This window comes from Galeopterus variegatus, unplaced genomic scaffold (assembly GCF_000696425.1).
Source record: "Galeopterus variegatus unplaced genomic scaffold, G_variegatus-3.0.2 Scaffold168, whole genome shotgun sequence".
Taxonomy (NCBI): Eukaryota; Metazoa; Chordata; class Mammalia; order Dermoptera; family Cynocephalidae; genus Galeopterus; species Galeopterus variegatus.
The window spans coordinates 412308-428385 of NW_007726279.1; the positions used below are offsets into that span (position 1 = coordinate 412308).

Below are 16078 nucleotides of genomic sequence, written 5' to 3' on the forward strand. Positions count from 1 at the left end.
GTGCTCGTCAAATTGTCAGCACACGGCTGGCTCCTCAAAGGAGCCAGAAATACACAATGAACAGCAGGCTGCCAACAGGGGGCACAGAGGAGTGGCGGGCAGAGGTCTGCTGTGACTCTTGTTGGTGAGACCAACCCAGGACAGGGAGGAGGACACAGCAAGGCTGTGTATCCCAGGATACTAGGACAAATGCAACCTCAGGGGAGCAGGAGCCCCAGAAGAGGACTCTAAGTTTAGGGGAAGTGGCAGAGATGGCCCGTGATTTCTAACTGTCTGCTTTGGGGACAGTTGTTCAAGAATCACGGATGAGGTAAGAATCTTAAACTCCTGGAAGACCCAGCTTTGGAAAAAGATCCGGGGCCAAATCCTGACTGTGCCCCTGTATGAACAGCCCTGTAACTTGGAGAAGTTACTGAACCTCTCTCCGCATCAGCCTCCTCCCCAGCAGAGTGGAGTTGCTCGTTCTTCTCCTGTGTGGCTGCCGTGAGGTGCAGGGCACCTGGGTTGAAGCTTGACACACAGCGACAGTCACTGCACGCCAGCCACGATGCCCAGCACCCGCTGCCTTGGGGGTGGGTGACACTCCTAGCAGTCTCTGAGCTGTCCCAGTGCCCGCAGCGTGCACAGTGGGCTCTTAACAAATGCCTACTGGACTCACGGATGAGGAAGGACAAAGGAAAACTGAGATGGAGCTGTCTCGCACTCCTTTTTTACGATGAGGAATAAGGCAGGTTGGAAAGCAGTCTTCAAATTCCTCGTGACTGGGAGGCTTTCCTCATGCTGTGGGAAGACTTGGCAAACTTCCATTCTGAGTAACCTGGTGGTGAGTGGTCCTTCCGCCCAAGCCCAGGTGTGCTCACCCACCAGATGTGTGCTGGGGTACAGCTGTGACGGCCACCGGTACGGAGGCCTGATGCAAGGAGAGGAAGAGGGGTCTGTGGAACCTCCCTGGGCCCCCGGCATGCCCTGCTGGGGAGCCAGCCAGGGCCCCACGGCCAACAGCACCTCCACACCCAGGCCCGGGTGAGGGCAGCCTCACACCAGGCCACCGCGGTGGAGGAACATACCTCAGTCAGGACCGATGACGACTCTGGTTTCGAAACGTTGTGGCTGTTGAAGAAGATGGACTCACGGTCTGAAAAAGCAGACAGGAAGGAGCCACGATGAGAACCCAGAGGCAGGGAACGCGACACCACCACACAACACCAGGGGGCAGCACCACCCCAGCCACGCGCCCGGTCTTGGGCTCAGTGGCCAGCAGCAGCCCCGGGGCTCCAGCAAGTTGGGCACCCCTACCCCAAACAGATGCCACGCCCTGGATGGACATGTGCCCAATCAGGGCCTCCATTTCAATTTTTCCTTCACGTAAATATGATTGGCTTAACGAGCCTGCCTCGGCTACCATCTCACAGTACTGCACCTGGCTTTCCCCAATGCTAAAGGCCCATGCCTGAAGTGCGTCAGATACATCACCAAAAAGTGCACCAAGGGGAACGGGGGCTAGGTGGGAAATGCCGCACACCCAAATGTCTAAGTCCCGAGGTAAAGCGGTCTAGTAAAAGCCATTTAAACCAGTATTCACACCCCCGTCCCAGCCCATGGAACTCTCTTTTGGGGAATACACTACAGAGAAACAAACAGGCTGTCACTGGCATGCGAGCACTTAACACACAAAGGGTTCTGCTGTTTACCAACTACTCAGGGAAAAAATAAGAAATCAGAACAGGGCTTCCATAGGATCCACCCAAGAAAGCACACAGAATAACTTCTGCTTAGCATTGAAGGTGGCACAGCCCCGGGAGATACTGTCCACCTCCTCCTACCCCACGCTCCCTGCTCCATGCCCACTGCACCTGTCCCCCCTCAGTCCCCATGGTGGGCACCTGGAAAGGCTGACCAATCCCAAGAATAATGAGAGTGAAGAGGAGACAGTGTGTTCATCCATCTCCAAGGAGAAATGTCCATGGGGAGTAAACCAAGGTTGCTCCAGAGAGACGTCAGGCCTGCTGGTCAGAAACCTGTTCTTGAGCACTTGGAAGCATGGGCGCTCAAATGCAAGAATCACAAACCACGAGTCTTGAGGCTGCGTTCTGGTAAAGGCTGTCTACCACCTCCCCATGACTTCCCCCAAGAACAAACAGCACGGGACCAGCACAGGACCATCCCGGGCCATGAGCCCCCAAGTGGCCCTGCAGCTCCTGCTTGGGTCCTTGCAGGGAGGGGCATTGTGGCTCCCATCCCTCAGGACACAATGCTTACCCTGGGACTCAGGCCCCTAAGTGCAAGGGCAGGAAGGGCACTGGCTGAGGAGCCATACAAGGGGGTGCCTAATCTGGCTGCCAGCGACCCCTACCAGCTCCAGGACTCTATGGCTCTGCAACAGTCATGCATGAAGATGTGACTGGGGTAGAGGCTAAGCAGGCAGGCACTGAGATGTACCTGGCATCCTTCCCGCTAGTGGGGCACAAAGGCCCCTGGTTGCCTGGGTGTGCCCGATAGTCCTCCCACTGCTCCAACCAGAGCCAGTCCAGACGGGGGGCACAACAGACGGTTCTGGGGAGGAGCCTGGGGAAAATAAACACCCTGCAGGACTTGCGCCAAGTAGCTCCAAGGACCTCTACTCCCGGGCACCAACAGGCAAGAAGAGTGGGCCTTTGGGGTTGGCAAGCCTCCATGACCCCAGAGGCCAGAACAAGGCTCGAGCAGCTAGCATAGGCGCTCTGGCCTTGTGTGGGTACTGCCCACCTCCTCATCCCACAGGCCAGCCTGGCCCAGGCCCTGAGCTCAGGACGCCCTTCTATCCATATCCCTGCCAGTCAGCGAGGGCACAGCCGCAGTGGCAGAGCAGGCCTGGGGGCAAGGAAGAACCACCAAGAGAGGGTGGACATAGTAAAGTTCAGAGAGGTGGGAAGCCTACAGGAGCCACAAGGAGAACACATGGGTGCTGGCTAGTGCCAGGGAGGGACAGAGTTGGGTACTCAGAGGGGCCTGCCACTGCCTGTTGAACTGGACTAATCAAGTCACTCAACAGTTTCTCGTGGGAAGGAGATAAAAAATCCAGACCATCTCAAAGGAAACTCTTTTCTCCCCCTGGCTATGCCTGACCTGGGATGCTCTGGCCAGAGGACTACCCAGCAGGGCAGTGGGCTCAGCTCCTTTCCATGTGCGGCCTGAGCAGGGGTCAGAGGGAGTGGTAGTAGCTTTCAGCCACTGCCTGTCACCCACGAGATGATGGGACGCTGAGACAGGACAGAAGGGCTCAGAGCCCCAGGAAGGAGCCCTGGTGCCCAGCTCCTTGGGCAGCTTCAAGACATCCAGATCCTCTACCAGATGGACTGGGCCAGAGCATTGCTCCTGAGTTCAGTGGCAAGGCCCTTTGTCATGGGATTGTCTACGGGAGCAGCAGTCTCTGTCCCTGGACTAGTCCTAAGGAACATACAGTGTGGGTGAAGGGCCACCACCAACTTCCTGCAGCAGAGGGAAGGCCAAGAGAGGTATAATGGTTGTTTTTGTTCTCAATTTACAAATGAAAAAAACAGGTTCAAAAGAAGAATAAATGGTAAGATTAGCTCCCAAATATCCCAGCAACTCAGCAAGGCAGCTGTGAGCGTGAGCTGTGGCCAACTGTCTTCAGCCTCATTTGCTTAATTTCTGGGGGAAGTGGGGAGGCCATAGAAGATCTGCCTATGGTGACCCAAGTCTCCTTCTAGCGACCATACAAGTATCGCCTCTGCAGACGGCCCACCTCTGGCTGCCCTTTCCCAGTGGCTCCCCTTACCCAAGTGGTGTCCCAGGCCTCTCCTGGAGCCCCTCATCTCAAGCCATAATTGGACCTTTTATTATTTCTTTCCTTGTGTGCTGTTTTTCTCCCTAGAATATAAGCTCGTGAGGGCAGGGAGCCTGGCTGATGATCTAGTCCCTGGCTGGTACAGCACCTTGCATGAGGTTGGGCAACAGGTAGGTTCAATAAATGAGTATATATCATCGAATCGTAAGAGGCTCTAGAGTGGAGATCAGCAAACTACAGACTGCAGGCCAGGCCACCTGCACCTGCAAATAAAGTTTTATTGGAGCACTGCCACGCACATTCATTTATATACCATCTACAGCTGCTTTCAAACTACAGTAGCAGCAGTGGCTAATTGTGATGGTATTGGAAATATTTACTACCTGGCCTTTTCCAAAAACAGTTCACTGACTCCTGCTGTATCTGGTGAGAGACACCACTCTTTTATGTACCCCTTATGAAAAAAAGGCCCAGCATGGAGAGTAGAAAAGGGAGTCCCCACATCCTCAGGGTCAAGGTAAAAGAGAAATAAACTCACTATGCAGAAAGGAGGAGCTAGGAGACTTGCCTGTCTCTGCCCTAGCACTGGACGGAGAGAGGGGAACAATCCCCCCAGGAATGTGAGCCATGGGCAGAGAATATAAGTGTTCCTGGTGGCCAGTGCAAGCCCATGTCAACTTCCTCCATAAGAACTCGACTTCACTTCCAGCCATTTTGCAGATGCCATTGGCTGTAAGATCCACCTGACTTTAGAGATGTTAACATGTAAAAAACAAAAGTTCACTTAAGAATCAAAAAAGAATGGCAGTTGTGGAGTGAAGATTTGTGTTCTTATCTATATCCCAGGGCAGAAAAATCCCACTCCAGGGGCCCTACCCTCTGTGCTGGGTAACGGGAACCAGAAAGCTCATGTGGGGGCTGGAAAGAGGCCAGTGCCCTGATGCCCGCTTTTCAACCAGTCCAGCTTAAATGGCTGCTGTCACCTTCTGCTTCTCACCAGAAAGAGAACATGCGTGCGAAAGCACAGAACCCACGCCAGCACCCTGGCACAGCACCCTGAAGACAGCAGCACAGAATCGGCTTTGGGGATGGATGGACAGACAAGACGCACTGAAAGTTACTCAGGTCACCTGAACATAACACACATTTCTCCTTTTCAGCTTGTGTGTTTCTCTGCTATTTGGCCCTGGTCTGCATTTCGTGTTCATCTGGTAACCTAGAAATGGCTACAAGAAGACACACAGACAAGGAGGTCTCATCCTCACAGGAGGAAGAGCTCGCTGGCTCCCAGCACTGAGACGGAAATTGGCACTTTGCAGCCAGGAGGAAAAAAAACCCCATACTTTTGTGCAGAAGGAAGGTAGGTCTGGGGGTAAATTTCTTCACCACCTAGAGATGAAGTGATTTGCGTAAGAAAAGAGACAGGAAATGATATAAGATATAGCTACTCTTAATTTAGAACATTTTCCACAGATTTAAAAAAACTGTCAGCCTCTTCCAGTCCAGTTTGGAAGAAATGTCTCTTGGTGGCATACAGCCACATACAAAAAGACCCCTCCACACACCCAGGTCATTCTGTCATATGAAGGGACCAAGGCTGGTACTGGTGTTAGGACAGGGATGTTCCAAACCCTGAAAACGCAGCCTCGTCCCTGCCCTTCCACCTGAACTCAGAAGGGAAATGAAAAAGACACACATTCCCAAAGCGGCCGCTCTCTGTGCTGTGTTAATGGAAAGAAAAAAGTCACCCTGGGGAAGAACCGCTGAGGGGGCCGAGAACAACAGCTGAACTTCATTCAAGAGGGTTTCTTAAACAAGCCAGGAGGTGTGGATGGCGACAGGGGGGCCCAGGAGGAGGGACTTCAAGAAGACACATGCTTGCTCAGACGCAGCTCAGGTAGCCTGCCTGTTTCAACACTTCCAGCGATGGTGGGCTTCCTTTGCAGAGAGAAATGTATGAGTTTGAACAAACCATGCCAGGGCAATCGAATGTCCTCCAAGGAGTCCTTATACTTATTCCAAAGTCACAGCCACTGTCCCAAAGGCTTCTGGAATTTGCCTTAGAGATCCCTTCAGAACCACAAGAACATTCTTTTGAGCAGCCCCACTACCAGCAAAGCCTTCATTTAGTGTCAATTTTTGGAATGGCCAAGGATCATCTGGTGTCTGGCCTGGTGAAAGGTGAGCACTGGCTAAAGAAAACCCCTGGGTGTGGCCCACAGGCTGCCCCCGAGAGCGCTGCCTCTGATGCCCAGATGACAGAAGCACCACACAAAGACCACTACCACATGACATCTCAGGGTACTTGGGACTGCCACCCCAGGCACGGCCGGGGTAACTGTGCCCACTTCTGACTTGCCCAAGGTCCTGCAGCAAGAAGGCCTGGGACCCAGCAGACACCGACTTCTGATCAGGTGCCAATTTCTTTAGCAGCTGCGGAAGCTGCAGGACCTCAGGCTCCGTCTCCCCATTTGGAAAAGGGAGACATGGGGTGAGGACGACCCGACAGGGCAGCCAGCACTCTGGCCCCTCCCTCCCTCCCTGGCTTCCCTGCAGGGCCCATCCCAGCATATTCCTCCTGGGAGTCTCATTCCTGGGTGGGCCCCCAGGGGCAAGTGCTGAAGAACAGGCAGCTGGTGCCACGTCCCAGCTGTTCCCCTGGCTGAGACAGCATGAGGACTGGTTACCTGACATGCCCGCAGAGAAGTTCTTGAGCGAGGGCCTCTGGACCACAGTGTAGGACTCGCCAACCACAAACACCTTGTACAGGACTGCATTGTGGTTGATGAAATTCTGGACCACACAGGGGGGCTGGATGGCATTCAGGCCCTCCTGGTTGAACACGATGGCCATCTGGGGAGACAGGGAACCAAAGGATCTGTCAGAGGCCACCACCGCTCCAGCCTCCAACACAGCAACACATCACCTGTCCAGGGCACCTCCACCAAGGCCCATATGGCCCTGTGGCATGAGGACTCCCCAAGAACAGTCTCAAACTAGGGTGAGTGGAGTGGCGGGGGATCAATTCACTTCTGTGTGGGGGTCTGGAAATCCTGCGTCCACTGGGCTGCGACGTAGGGCTGAGCTGGCTGTGCACTGCACAACTCCTGAAAGCACTATTCACACTGTAGTCCTAGGGAGGGGGACCCCCTGGGTTGTGTGCCACTCTACCCTTATGACCTCCTAGAGGCTCCTCCACAAAGATCCAGGAGGGGGAGGTAGGAAGCAGCCTACGGATCAGGAGCTGGGAGGCCTGCGGTCAAAGCCTGTGTGATGACAAGGGCTGCCTCTTGTCAGGTACTCATGACAAGCCAGGCCCAGTTCTAAGCACTTTACATGAGTTACCTGGTGTCATGCCCACAATGCACCACTGGGGTGGGCACATTACCATCCCCCTTTTACAGATGAGGAAACTGAGGCCTGAGGAGTTCAGTGACCTGTTAGAGAATGAGAGGGCTCAGAATGGAATTGGGTCTGCCCCGCATCCAGCCTTGCCCTCATACATGCTGAGCCACACAGACACGTGACAGATAGGTACATGTCTCTGTGCTCCCAGTCCCTGACTCCTCTGGGGACAAAGGTCCCTGATGGGAAGATGTGGCAGGGGAATAAGGTAGGGAGGGCAGAAGTGCAGTTGCAGAAAACCCCTCCATGTAGGCCAAGGCTGGGTCTGCCCAAGGCCTGCTCTAAGGACGACGGGACAGAGGGTTGGCCCATGGCCCACTACAGCCAGCTGACAGTGCCAGGGTCATGGCTAATCCCTCAGCCTACAGGGCCTCAGGAAGGAGCTGCCAGATGCCCAAGGCTCCTGAAAAGGGATAATAGGGACTGGACAACAGCTGGCCACCTGCAGCGGCCGCCACCCCTCTTGTCAACTGTCACAAACATCTTCCTTACATGCCTGGTGCTCAGCTAGGCAGGACAGAAGGGGCAGACCAAGCCACATGAGAAAAACAGAAAGTGCATGCATATGCAGGGGGATGGGGGCGTGAGGGGGACAGCGAAGGTCACCACAGCCTTCTGACGAGATGAAGGAACCACATGTGGAGAAAGGGAGGAACACGGGCAGCTGTGGGGTCGGATGGGCTCCATCCCCCTCCAGCACTTGCTGCACAAGCCCAGGCAGGGCACGCAGCCTGTTTAGGCTCCATTTTCCTTATCTGTAAAATAGCAACAAAACTACCATGGGGTGACTTTGGGGATGCTTTGAGCTTCTGGCTAAGTAGTTTTAAAAAAAAAAAAAAAGGGAGAGAGATTCCACTGCAGAGCAACCTAGTGCACTTGTACCAGCTCAAAAACAAAACAAAAACTCAAAAAGTTCTGTGAACATAAGATGCAAACAGAGTGGTATGGCAAAACTAGTCTTGGTTCCGACTGAGGCAGGGGCTGCGAGACAGAGGGAGGGCCTGGCCAGGCTGGGGTAGGGGCGAGGACCCTCCTCACACGCACAGACTCATCCTCCATCCTCGCTGCATCTGGCATCCTTGGGTACCCCTGGGACAGGTGAGGAGCTTGTTCGCCACCCCTGCCCGTCCTGTGGAGGGCACCCACACCAGTGGGAGCACCCCTGTGATGCTAATAGGCCCCCACTGCACACGTGAGCCCCCTGGGAGTCCCCGCAAGCTCAGGACTGCGCTGCACGCTCTGCTGGAGAGCACCTGTGGAAGGGTGGGGAGAGGAAGTGCAGGTGTGTACATATGGGAGCCAGACAGCTGAATGAAGGGTGATTACAGCCTCCACTGAGGGCACCATCCCACACCTGAGGGTTGAGACCCCCGTCAGTGGCCTCCAGAACTCCCACCCCTCTGCAATTACCCAGCACGCTTCAGGGCAGTTTTTCAGACAGCTGCCCCAGGAAACCCATGTAGTACCCTCCTTGTCCTTCACAAAAGCCGTTATATTCCCAGTTACAAACTCGGGACAGAGCTCAGAGAGACTCAGTGATTCACCCAAATCCGCACAGCTGGCAACACACAGAGGCAGAGTTGATCCCAGGTCTGTGTGATTCCAAAGCCCCAGTTCTCAGGCCCCATGTGACAAGCAGAGATGGTTCCCTCCTCCCAGGGTGACCTATTCTGCTTTGGGCTGGTCTGATCACACTAATGACTACATTCATGCTTCCATCCTGAACATCCATAGGACTGACAAGCAGGGGACCACTGGGTGGTGCCAGGGGCAGGTGGAAGGTGGGCAGGCAGGTGCGGTGAGGGCAGCACAGGCACTGGGACATCTGCTCCCTCCCTGGCCTGCCAGGGTGCATGCCCCACAGGGTGCTGCTGCTGGCACGGGGCCCAGGACAGGGAAGGCTGGCTCCCGCAGGAAGACTCCGCAGGCGCTCCGGATCCCAGCAGGCAGCTGGCCTCTGCAGCGGGTGAGGATTTCGACTGGCTGCCCCCGCATAGCTTCCCAGAGGCAGGGCCGGCCCCGTCACAGCATGTCCTGTGCTCCACTGACACTGACTGTTTATAGACATCCTCCATAAATACACACGAGGGATAAAGAGTGCAGCATAAATCTACTAGCGGCTGTTGCTGCCAGGGCTTCCATTTTTAATCATGAGCATGTGGGAGCTTTTCTGACAGTGGGGATGCCCAGGGACAGGCCAACCCACTTAGTGACATCGCATGTACCTAACAGGGAGGCCCCAGGCTGGGCTGGGCCCTGAGAGGTGCACGGCAGCCCAGGGAGGCCTGAAGACCATGTCCCTGGTATGGTCCTAAGGGCTGCAAGGGCAACAGAGACCCAACAGAGCCCCTGCACAGCCATCTGCCACTCTCACCCCCAGAAGTCCTCACATGCTCACCCTCCTCCACCACCTCCCATTGGCACTGTCTCTCTCTAGGGATTCTCTGTCCCCACACTGGGGCAGGCCTCACATCTTGTGCTCCCACCCCCTGGCACCCAAGGTGGGGCCAGGAATGCCCACAGGGTGAATAAAAGAGCGAGTGGGTGGGTAGATGAATCAAGACACCCAGCAGGTGTGGTCTCTCTCCTCCCCAACCCCTTCCTAAGTGCGGCAGCACTGGCAGATCCTTGTGGGTGTGACAGGTGCCTCTCATTTAACAGCCCTCACCTGGGCCCAACCCAGCACCTGCCACAAAACTGGTCCCTAGGGAGTGATGACACTGATGGGCCAAAGGACAGAAAGCTAGGGACAGGTCAGATGGGGCTGTGACTTGCATGGGCTCTGCTGTGAACTGAATGTGAATGATCCCCTAAAATTCCTATGTTGAATGAAACCCTAAGCCCCAGTGTGATGATATTTGGAGATAGGGTCTCTGGGAGGTGATTGGTGTTAGAAGAGGTCATCAGAGTGGGGCCTCCATGATGGGATTAGTGCCCCACCTCATAGCAGAGACCAGACAGCTAGCTCTCTCCCTTCACACATATGCACATACACAAAGAAGAGGCCATGTGAGGACACAGCCAGAAGGAGGCCGTGTACAAACCAGAAAGAGAGCCCTCACCAGAAACCAACCATGCTGGCACCTTGACCTGGGGACTCCAGCCTCCAGAACAGTGAGAAAATAAGTGTCTGAGGTTTAAGCTGCCTAGTCTATGTTTTGTGATGGAAGCCCAATCTAAGACAGGTTCCAAAGTGGGCATGAGGGCCCCCAGCACATCCTTCCAGCCTTGGGGACAGAACAGGCACCAGGCCACAGTGCTCCTTCTACTCAATTCCTGTGGAGCCTAGGGAACACAGGGAGGGAGGGAGGCTGCCTACCAGGGAGCCGGGACTAAGAGCAGGACAGGGAGCAGCTGCAGGTGTGGAATTTAGCACACAGATCTTAGCAGGGTCCCAGCAAGACATGAAGAGGTGGAAGGATTGGGGGCACGGGGACAATCAAATCTTCTTCCACTCACCTCGTGAGAGTTGGTGCCATGAGCCACTCTAGTTTTGCAAACTATGGTCGGGGAGAGAAAAGCAGAGGGGAATTAGTGAGGTCATTCACTCACAAAGCCCAAACTGGCAGACCCAGGGGGACGCGGCACTTCTGGAAAGAAGTGTCAAAACTCCTGTAGCCACACTGGGTTTGGGGATGGGGGGAAGGGGCAGGTGGGAGCTGCTGAGACACGCTGACTCTCTGCTGGACAGCGACTGGTATCTGCACTCAGGGTGACGTGGACAAACAGCCCCAGGCCGGGCAGGAAAAGCACCTTCAGTCCATACCACCCAAGGACCCACTTCGATGGTGCAGGTGGTGGTGGGCCTCAGGGCCATGCCCTCTCTTGGCAGTCAAGGCCTTTGTCCAACTTTAAATCCAGAGGGGACTGTACATCCCCACCCCTCTCCCACCCTGGCCAATGTCCAGCAGCGCCCGGCCCAAGCTCTGGCTGTGGTACATACTGAATGGGAAAGTCAGGCCGTTCTTCTCCAGCAGTTGCATGGTGTCGTCCCCACACAGGCTCGTGAGCTCCATGAAGGGTGGTGAGCAGATCCTGTCGTCTAGGGCAGAAGGAAAGGATCATCAGTACACCCACTGGGCAGCCACCCCGGGCCCATGCCCTGTTACAGCCCCTCCTCCAGGGGCCACTTGCACGTCTGCATCTGACGGTCCCACACTCCGCAATCGCATGGGTTTGTGTCCCGCCTGAACAATAGCAACGGCATATTCTTTTTTTGTTGTTTTTGGCTGGCTGGTACAGATCCAAACCCTGGACCTTGGTGTTATTAAGCATATTCTTTAATTACATTTTCTAATAACATTTCTGTAATTAAAAAACTTGTATATGATAACTATAAAATTTGAAGAGCACAGAACAGTAAAAAAAATACATATTCACAGATATTACAACTGTTTCTACTACATTTTTAGCCTTTATTTTAGATATTTATACACATAGAGCTTTATAATAGGATACAGTCCTCTCACTTGAATTTTAACTTAATACACTGTGACCATTTCTCTAGTTCAATAAAGACTTTTTCCACAGTATGATACACTGACTTCATAATAATCACAGGAACAACGTGGCACTGTTAGCTTGTAGCACTTGTCCAGCATTGTGCAAGGGCTTTGCAGACACCATCTCTACAAGTTTGCAAAATAATTCCCTAAGGAGGAAACTGAGGTCAGAGAGATGGAAGAACTTGCCCGTGGTGACACAACTATTCCCTTGCGTGGACGCAGCACAATCCCTCGCCTCCTCACCACTTAACACTACAGAGCTCCTGACGCAGCGTCTGATGGTCCTGTCTCCCAGCTCCTCTGGAGCACACTCACTGGACCTCCCCGTCTGCCACACCCTGGCCCAGGGCCTGCCCTGTGCCTTGCCAATGCCTCTCACCCTTAGCACCTCTGCTTTCCCGAGTCCCCAGTCTCAGACGGTGCCTGCTTCTCCAGGCGCCTACCCAGTAGATTCTAATGGTGTGGCTGATTTTCTGAAAAGCTTTGGAAGCCAAATTGTTCTGTTCATTGTGAAGCTCCTGGTGTCAGGCACTAAGTAAGGGTGAAATAGATTATTTGTGGGATGAGAATCATATTTTGAATTTCTCCACTGATTAGTAAATTACTGGTTTGTTACTATTACTTCTTGTCATACTCCCCTTCCCTGATAAGATCATGAGCTCCTCAGGAGGTGGGACCACGCTGTACTTCTGGGCACAGGGGCTACGGAACTCTGCCAGCCACCAACTTGGAAACCAAACCAAAGTAAACAAGCAAAGAGGCTTGTTCCCACGAGCTTCTAGCTACTTGGCTGGCTAGGTGGTCAGCACATTAAACCAAGGTAAGATCCAGCCTCATTCAACACATAAAAACAAATGCCAACAAAGACACAGGGCATATTAAAGTGCTTTCATCTCCCTCCTCACCTGAACTCATCACCCCCCCACCTCCAGGTAAAGTCCAGACCCCAAGGAGGTGCAAGATTTGGGGAGTTGCAAGGTTTCTTTGGGGCCTGCCTTGGATTGAATGTCCCCCTCCCCCAAACTTAATCCCCACTGTAACTATTAAGAGGGTGGGAAATCCTATTATGGTAATTGAAAGAGGGCTTGAAGAGGTGATTAGGTTTTGAAGACCTTGCTCAGTGAATGGATTAAAAATGGTGGTTATGGGTGTGGTTCTGAGGGCTTTAAAAGGAAAGTGCAGGAGGAGCTATTTCTTTCTCTGCTCTGCCATTTTCTGGCATGTGAGATCCCTGCATTGCTGTAAAGCCACCACCAAAGGAGATCCTCTCCAAATGTGTTCCCTGGACATTGGACTTCCAGCCTCTGAAACTGTAAGAATAAATTTTGTTTTCTTTATAAATTACCTAGTTCCAAGTATTTTGTTATAAGCAACAGAAACGGACTAATAATACAGGGCCATGGAGGGTGGTCTGGAGCCAGCATCTGTCAAGCCGGCAGCAGGCGGTGTTGCGGGCCCTCTGCACAAAGCACTCATTGAATCCTCAATGTGCTGTGACAGTGTCCAGATGTGTAGTGTTCAGAAACAGGGGCTCCTAGAGCCACCCATTGCCTGAGGTCACATGACAGTCAACAACAGAGCCAAGATGAGGAGCCAGGGTTAACAGGCAGTCCAGAACAGACATCAGAAAAACCAGGGTGGGGAGGTGGGAAGGTAGGGGTGGGTCCTGGTGCTCGGCTGCAAGCCATAGGCAGGAATGCTGGTGAGGCACTGGCAGGCCTTTCCACAGCTGTATGTGCAAAAGGCTTGCTGCTGCAAACATGAAGGCCCTGCAGCCTAGCCCCAAAGGGATGTGATGCTCAGGCCTGAATAAACTGGAGGATTCTGCAGTGGGCAGGCTTAAGACAGGTGATCACCTAGCCCCTTCAGAGGCTGCTGGGGTCAAACAGACCACCTCCTATGAGAGCTTCCAGACCCCCTCCCTGACCCCTGTTTTCAGAGCAGGTGAATCTGCTTGGCTTTCAGATACTGGCTTCTCAGATTTCAACGATCTACTCAACCACCCTTCCCCACCCTAGCCCCTCCAAACTTTTACATAATGTTGTGGATGATAGCCAACTTCTTAATAAACTGCACTTGTTCTGTGCCAGACACTGTTGCACACAGTTACCCAGCAACTCATTTACCCTCACAAGAGCCCCACAAGGAAGCACTACTGCCAACCCCATTTTACAGACGAGGAAATGGGCACAGAGGTGAAGTTCCCTGCATAGAGTTACACAGTGAGTACATGGAGCAGCTGGCGGGGCTCATACCCGGGCAGCTACTGACCACGGCTTCCCTGGTAGAGAAAAGCACTCACTGAGATCCTGGCTCAAGAGGCCCCTAACAGCGTGCTCCTCTGCTTGGAGCAAACCTCAAAATGCCAGTAGCTTCAACATACAGATGTCAATCAAGGCAAGATATCATGTAATAGAATAAAGGACAAAAACCACATGATCATCTCAGTAGATGCAGACAAAGCATTTGACAAAATTTAATACACTTTCATGGTAACAAGTTAGGAATAGAAGGAAATTTCCTCAACCTGATAAAGGACAACTGCAAAACCCAGGCTTTAAGATAACATCACGTTTACCAGCAAAAGACTGGATACTCTCCCCTTTTGATATTAGGAACAAGACAAGGATGACTGTTCCTGCCACTTCTGTCTAACACTGTACTGCAGGTTGCTAGCCAGGGCCATCTGGCAAGAAAAAGGAAATAAAAATCATTCAGATTGGAAAGGAAGAAGTAAAACTATCTCTATTTGCAGACAATATGATCTTGTATATAGAAAACCCCAAAGAATCCATCTACAAAAAACCCCAAAATTATTAGAACTAATAAACAAGTTCAGCAATGTTGCAGGATACGAAATCAATCTATGAAAAGCAATTGTATTTCTATACCAGCAATGAACAATCAAATGTTAAATTAAGAAAACAATTTCATTTACAAAAGCATTAAAAAAAGGATGAAATACTTAGGAATAAACTTAATAAATAAGTGCAAGTCTTATACACTGAAAACTACAAAATGTTGTTGAAAGAAATTAAAGAAGACTTCAATAAATGGAAAGACACACTATGTTCATGAATAGGAAATTTATTATTGTTAAGCTGGTAACACTCCCAAATTGATCTACAGACTCGATTTAATAGCCACCAAAATCCCAGCTTCCTTTTTGCAGGAATTGAAAAGCTGATTCTAAAATTCATATGAAAATGCAAGGGACCCATAACATCTTGAAAAAGAAGAGCAAAGTTGAAGGACTCAAACTTCCTGATTTCCAAACTTACTACAAAGCTATAGTAATTGAGACAATGTGGTACTGGCATAAGGAGAGACATTTGGATCAATGGAATAGAATCGAGAATCTAGAAATAAACATATTTAAGCTCAAATGATTTTCTACAAGAGTGCCAAGATAATTCAGTGGGGGAAAGGATATGCTTTTCAATAAACAGTGCTAGGACAACTGGACATCCACATGCAAAAGAATGAAGTTGAACCCTGCTGTGGATTGAATGTTCCCCCAAAATGCACTGGAACTTAATTCTCACTGTAATTGTGTTAAGAGGGTGGGAAATCCTATTATGGTAATTGAAAGGTGGGTCCTTTTAGGAGGTGATTAGATTGTGAGGACTGTGCCCTGGTAAATGGATTGATACATTCATGGAGTAATGGGCATGGTCCTGATGGCTTTAAGAGGAGTCAAGTGAGAGCTTAGCTCTCTGCTCAGCCATTTTGCCACATGACACCCTGCACATCTCTACAGCCACCACTGAGAACAGATGTGTCCCTCACCATATGTCTTCCTGGGACTTTGGACTTTCCAGCCTCCAAAAAGCAGTAACTATTCTACTTCTTTATAAATTACCCAGTTTTAGATATTTTTTATAAGCAACAGGAAACGGACTGATACAGACCCCTAACTCACATCATATACAAAATTAATTCAAATGGATCATGATATAATTACAAGAGCTAAAACTACAAAACTCTTAGAAGAATAAGTGTGAATCTTAGTGACCTTGAGTTAGGCAATGGTTTCCCTAGATGTGACACTAAAAGCTCAAGCAACCAAAGTAAAAATTGATAAACTGGACATCACCAAAATAAAAAAACTTCTGTACATGTATTGAAATATTACTCTGTACCTCATAAACACAGACAATTATTATGTGTCAATTAAAAAAAAAATTTAGGGGCCGGCCCGGTGGCGCACTGCTACAGTGCGCCGCTTGGGAGCGAGGCAGCGCTCCTGCCGAGGGTTCGGATCCCACATACAGACCGGTTCCCGCTCACTGGCTGAGCGAGGTGCGGGCACAACACCGAGGGTTGCGATCCCGTTGCCGGTCCCGGTCTGGTACGGGCGCGACACTGAGGGTTGCGATCC

General features: G+C 51.8%; 1 protein-coding gene across 1 annotated transcript in view; it reads right to left on the bottom strand.

Moving 5' to 3' along the window:
- ITPK1 (inositol-tetrakisphosphate 1-kinase) overlaps window positions 1-16078 on the bottom strand; it is a 184353-nt gene that overhangs the window by 11406 nt on the left and 156869 nt on the right. The window contains exons 5-8 of the mRNA XM_008594907.1: window positions 11136-11234; window positions 10652-10692; window positions 6475-6640; window positions 1068-1135 (exon numbers count right to left, since the gene is read on the bottom strand). Of these exons, the coding sequence (XP_008593129.1) occupies window positions 1068-1135; window positions 6475-6640; window positions 10652-10692; window positions 11136-11234 (374 nt within the window). The remainder of the gene's footprint in view (window positions 1-1067; window positions 1136-6474; window positions 6641-10651; window positions 10693-11135; window positions 11235-16078) is intronic.